General features: G+C 67.8%; 1 protein-coding gene across 1 annotated transcript in view; it reads left to right on the plus strand.

The window, feature by feature from the left end:
* Positions 1 to 5,537, plus strand: part of SCRIB (scribble planar cell polarity protein) — a gene marked incomplete in the record, with an annotated part of 23,724 nt that overhangs the window by 859 nt on the left and 17,328 nt on the right. The window contains 14 exon segments of the mRNA XM_014589169.1: positions 936 to 1,010; positions 1,091 to 1,169; positions 1,249 to 1,338; positions 1,435 to 1,491; positions 1,570 to 1,633; positions 1,709 to 1,783; positions 1,847 to 1,991; positions 2,281 to 2,399; positions 2,943 to 3,142; positions 3,207 to 3,373; positions 3,448 to 3,578; positions 3,657 to 3,782; positions 4,166 to 4,330; positions 4,757 to 5,152. Coding sequence (XP_014444655.1) covers positions 936 to 1,010; positions 1,091 to 1,169; positions 1,249 to 1,338; positions 1,435 to 1,491; positions 1,570 to 1,633; positions 1,709 to 1,783; positions 1,847 to 1,991; positions 2,281 to 2,399; positions 2,943 to 3,142; positions 3,207 to 3,373; positions 3,448 to 3,578; positions 3,657 to 3,782; positions 4,166 to 4,330; positions 4,757 to 5,152 — 1,889 coding nt within the window.

The raw sequence follows: 5,537 nt of genomic DNA on the forward strand, positions 1-5,537 counted from the left end.
TGGCAGCGGGCCTCAGGTGCCTGTCTAGGGGCGGGGTGGTCGCTGTGCCTAAGAGGAACTGCAGAGTGGGAGGGGGCAGGGGCGGGGCGGGGTGGTGGGTGATCGCAGCCTTCTAACCTCCCCTGAAAGTGGGGGCCTGGCTCTCTCCTTTTCCTCCTGGGTGGAGGGGTGTGGTGGGTGCGGAGCCTGATAGGTTAGCTCTGTGCACTCCCTGCTGGAGAGCCGCCCGATGCACCCAGTTCTGTGTCCACTCGCTGTTTCCTGGGTTCTCTGGAGGGTGCGAAAGAAAGCAGGCTTTGCAGGGCTGGGTTTTTCAGGCGGTGCTAGTGGCCCAGGGCTTTGGGGCTCTGAGCCGCCACCCCTGTCCTTCCCAGTCCGCACAGGCTCCTGTGTGTCCCTGCAGGTCCTCGCACAGCACTGTGCTGGTCGGGCACTTTTTCTGGTCTTGGAGTTTTTTTGCATTGTTTTTCTTTTCTTTCTTTCTTTCTGTCTCTCTCTCTCTTTTTGTGGTCACTTGCTGAGTTCTCACCACAGGCTCAGGTGGGGTTGAGGCGCAGTGACAAACCCGTGGGGCGCCTAGGGAGCTCATCAGCTGGGGGAAGCGGTCAGGTGGTAGGTGTGGCTGCAACCTGAAGGACAAGGAAACGGCTAGGAGAGGAGCAGGGCCTTACTCAGCCGGGGTCTGGGGATGGCTGCAGCTGCTCACCTTCAGCTAGCACACGGGAGGCATGACTGGGGGGAGCACCTGGGAGAGGTCTCAGAGGGGCGAGGCATCAGGTGGAGGTGGTGGCCCCGTGGGCCTCGAGTAGGCAGAGGCCCAGGGACACGGGACCCGTCCCGGGCTCTGTGCCCTCCGATGGCCTCTGCGATGTGGCCGTGCCTGCCCACAGCCATTCTTCCGGCTGCTGCACCCCTGCGCAAGCTGGGTGTGGTGTACAACGAGATCCAGCGGCTGCCCCCCGAGGTGGCCAACTTCATGCAGCTGGTGGAGCTCGACGTGTCCCGGAACGGTGGGAGCCTGGGCGCGGTGGGCGGGGTGGGGGTGGTGTAGAGATGGGGCCGTCAGCGTCTCCTGGGTGCTCCCTCACAGACATCCCCGAGATCCCTGAGAGCATCAGGTTCTGCAAAGCCCTGGAGATCGCCGACTTCAGCGGGAACCCCCTGTCCAGGTGGGCGGCAGCCGGGGCCGGGGTGTGCGGGGGCTGCAGCCCTGTCTGGAGGCTGAGGGCCTTGGCTGCCTCCCACCAGGCTCCCTGAAGGCTTCACGCAGCTGCGCAGCCTGGCTCACCTGGCCTTGAACGACGTGTCCCTGCAGGCGTTGCCTGGGGACGTGGGCAGGTATGTGCGGCCACCCACCAGGGGCGGGGGAGCCGCAGAGGCTTGGCATAGCCCTGGCTTGCCAGCCTCAGCCTGGGACCCTCGGTTGTATTTCAGCCTCGCCAACCTGGTGACTCTGGAGCTCAGGGAGAATTTGCTCAAGTCCCTGCCCGCGTGAGTGTGCTGGGCTGGGCAGGGCTGTGGCCGGGCAGGCCTGGGCTGGGGGCCACATGAGACCCTGGTTCTTCACAGGTCCTTGTCATTCCTGGTTAAGCTGGAGCAGCTGGATCTGGGAGGCAACGACCTGGAAGTGCTGGTGTGGAGGAGGGGCCCGAGGGGGGAGGGGGGCGCGCCTCAGAGTGGTGGTCACACTTGCCTGTCCTCCCTGTAGCCTGACACCCTGGGGGCTCTGCCGAGCCTGCGGGAGCTGTGGCTGGACCGAAACCAGATGTCTGCACTGCCCCCGGTGAGTGGAGGGGGTAGGGTCCCGCTCGGAGCCCACTGTGCTCTGACCCCGGCGTGCCCACAGGAGCTGGGCAACCTGCGACGCCTGGTGTGTCTGGACGTGTCGGAGAACCGACTGGAGGAGCTGCCTGTGGAGCTGGGCGGACTGGTACTGCTCACTGACCTGCTGCTGTCCCAGAACCTGCTGCAGCGGCTGCCCGACGGCATCGGTCAGTGGGCGAGTGGCGGGGTGGCCTGCCCGCTGCAGGTGCTGCACAGGGTCCCTGGCGGGGGTCTCTGCCCACCTCGAGCATGTCTGTGTGGGCAGGCCAGGCCGAGGGGCCAGGTGTGCCGCAGGACTGGAGCAGCTGACGAGGCGGGCAGATTCGGCTCCAGAGTCCTAAGGTGGCCCAGAGGCGGCCACAGCCACCCCGGGGCCCATCTGCACAGCACGACCACACCTGGCCCTCACACGGTTCTGGCCAGCTCCACTCAGCCCTTCACGGTGTCCCGGTGTAGGTCAGCTGAAGCAGCTGTCCATCCTGAAGGTGGACCAGAACCGGCTGTGTGAGGTGACCGAAGCCATCGGGGACTGTGAGAACCTCTCTGAGCTGATCCTCACGGAGAACCTGCTGACGGTGGGCCCGGCGGCGCGGCTGAGGCCTGGGAGGAGGCTCTGCCAAGTGGGGAAAGCACGGTCGGGGCAGTGCGAGGGGGAACCCCGGCTCCGGCCTGAGGGCAGGCAGTGTCACTCGTGTCGTGGCGTGTGGGCGTGGGCAGTAGTGTATATGGCGTGCTGTTGGGGAGGGACCGGAGAGCCGGTGAGTCCGGCCTAGAGGCAGAGCCACGTTCAGGGGTGCCTGCCCTGCACGGAGCAGACGCAGAGGCCGCGGGGCTGCGGCGGGGCAGCATTTGACGGACGTGTGCCTGCATGAGGTGCTCGTGTTGGCTGAGCCCAGAGGGGCACCCCAAGCAGGCCAGCAGGCCTGGGGCCCTCGGGGCCAGGTAGGGCTGGCACGGTGTGGACAGGTCAGGGTCTAGGGAACCTGTGGGAAAGGGCCAGGGACACCGCCGCCCACAGGGGGCATGAGGGCTGACCTTGTGGGAGGGAGCCCCACTGTACCCGCCCCCGCCTCCTGCCTTGGGGGTCCCATGACCCCAGCCTCTCCTCTCCGGGCCAGGCCCTGCCTCGCTCTCTGGGGAAGCTGACCAAGCTGACTAACCTGAACGTGGACCGGAACCACCTCGAGGTGCTGCCGCCCGAGATCGGGGGCTGTGTGGCCCTGAGCGTGCTGTCACTGAGGGACAACCGCCTGGCAGCCCTGCCCCCCGAGCTCGCGCACACGGCTGAACTCCACGTGCTGGACGTGGCGGGGAACCGGTGAGTGCCCCCCGCCCAGGGGCCCGGCACGGCCTGGCGCCCTCTGACTGCCCACTGCCCGCAGGCTGCAGAGTCTGCCGTTCGCGCTCACGCACCTCAACCTCAAGGCTCTGTGGCTAGCCGAGAACCAGGCACAGCCCATGCTGCGCTTCCAGACCGAGGACGACGCTCGCACTGGCGAGAAGGTGCTCACCTGCTACCTGCTGCCCCAGCAGCCCCTGCCCAGCCCTGGTAGGTCACTGTGGCCTCCTGGGGCGGCGTGGCCTTGGGCAGGACAGGCTGCCCCCTGATGCTGGCCTCCACAGAGGACCCCGAGCAGCAGGACAGCCCCGCGGAGAGTTGGAGTGATGCCCCTCTGAGCCGCGTCAGTGTCATCCAGTTCCTAGAAGCCCCCCTGGGTGACGAGGATGCCGAGGACGCTGCTGCCGAGAAGCGGGTATGGGGTTGGGGACCCCAGGTGACGCGCCTTGCCCCACTGGGCCCCGCCCAGCCTCTCACCCCCTCCCCACCGCAGGGCCTGCAGCGTCGAGCCACCCCTCACCCCAGTGAGCTCAAGGCGATGAAGAGGGGTATCGAGGAACGCCGGGGGGAGGCTCGCTCTTGCCAGCCAGGCCCTGGGCCGCCCTCACCTTGCGAGGAGGTAGGTGTGAGGGCCCAGCAAGGTGTCAGCCCCCTGGAGGACAGCCAAGTGGGCACGAGGAGGGCAGGGCAGCAGGGCAGCCGGGGTCAGTGTGCCACACCGCAGCGCTGGCCCTGCAGGTCTGGGCTCGGCTGTACAGGGCAAGCCTGGCTGTCCGGCTTGGGAGCATCTGCCATCAGGGTTGACAGAGGCTTCAGCGTAGGGCTGTAGGGCAGGGGCTGTCGGCAGGGTCCTGGGGGTCCTGGTCCTTGTGCTCTGTGTCTGGCGAAGTGGCCTCAGCTTAGGGTGGCACGGCTTCTCTAGGGAAGACGGAGAGTGAGGGCGAGTGCTGGGTACCATTGGGCAGCGGGCCCTCCCACAGCCTGACCCTCCACCCACTGCAGGGGAAGCGGCTGAGCGCCGAGTCCGGCCTGAGCGAAGACTCCCGCCCACCTCCCAGCACGGCCTCTGAGGGGGAGCCAGAGGACCCGTTGCCCGAGGTGCAGGAGCTGGCCCAGCCAGGATCCGTGGTGGGCGGGTCGGAGGAGGACGTGGAGGACTATGAGGAGGTGAGGTGGGCAGGGGAAGGCAGGTGGCCGCTCGCCCAGCAGTAGTGCCTGCAGCTCCCGAGCAGGTGCAAGACCGGGGCTGGCCTTGGGCTGGCTGGGCCGGCAGGCGCTGCTTACGAGGGGTGGGTGGGGACCCCGCACAGCTGCACTGGGGCCGCAGACCGATCCCCAGGCTCGGGCAGTGTGCCGCCCACATCCCCTCCTCTTGCTCTGACGGATGAGTCCTGGTGTCAGCCTGGTCCCGCCCGGGGCCTCACGTGGCTCTCCGAGAAGAGCCCCACCCCTGCCCACCTCTAGCTGTGCTGGAAGGTGCCTTCTCTGGGCAGTCGTGCCAGGACATCGTTCTTGGTGCAGCAGGGACCTGACTCCCCTGGGAGGGGGACGGCAGGACCCAGCCACCCGCACCCTCACTCCCAGGCTTCACAGCCTACAGTGCACTTCGCGGAGGACACGCCACTACCCAGGGAGGACGACGGGAGCGAGGAGGGGCAGCGGGAGGGGCCCTGGCCCTGGCTGGGCGGCAGACAGCGTCTCACCCGCAAAGACACGCCCCACTACAAGAAGCACTTCAAGGTCTCGAAGCTCCCACAGCCGGAGGCTGTCGTGGCCCTGCTGCAAGGGATGCCGCCAGACCAGGGCTCTGCGGGGCCTGGGGGCTGGCACAACGGCCCTCACACGCCCTGGGCACCTCGGGCACCGGCAGAGGAGGAGGAAGCAGCAGGCAGGGCAGAGGAGGAGGGCGAGGCTACCCCTGAGGAGGAGGACGAAGAGGACGAGGCAGAGGACAAGGAAGCGGCCGCGGCTGCCCCGCCTTCTGTCAAGGTGGGTCTCCGCAGCACCTCTGCCGACCCTGGCACTCCTTCCTGACTCCCATGCTGGGCCAGGCCCTGGTCTCCTGGCAGCCGGAGAGGCCAGGTCTGCCCGTGCCGGACACCGGCGTAACCCTGCTCGCCTTGTTCCTTGGGCCTGCCCTGGCGGTGCTTGGGCCTGTTCTGGGCCAGGGTCACTTGACTTGCTGGCTGGCAAGGGGTGCTCGCAGGAGCCACGGCGTGCACCCTGCCCCTGTGTGTGGTGGCCCCGGGTAGGCCTGCTCACCCTCAGGGCTGCCGGCCCTCGCAGCACCCTCCTCGTGCTCGGTGCTGGCCGCGGCTCTCCCAGGAGCCTGACTCAGCCTCCTCCGGCCCCCGAGGTTCTCCTGTGGGGCTGG

Source organism: Tupaia chinensis, unplaced genomic scaffold, assembly GCF_000334495.1.
Source record: "Tupaia chinensis unplaced genomic scaffold, TupChi_1.0 Scaffold000335_1, whole genome shotgun sequence".
In the NCBI taxonomy this organism is placed as follows: Eukaryota; Metazoa; Chordata; class Mammalia; order Scandentia; family Tupaiidae; genus Tupaia; species Tupaia belangeri.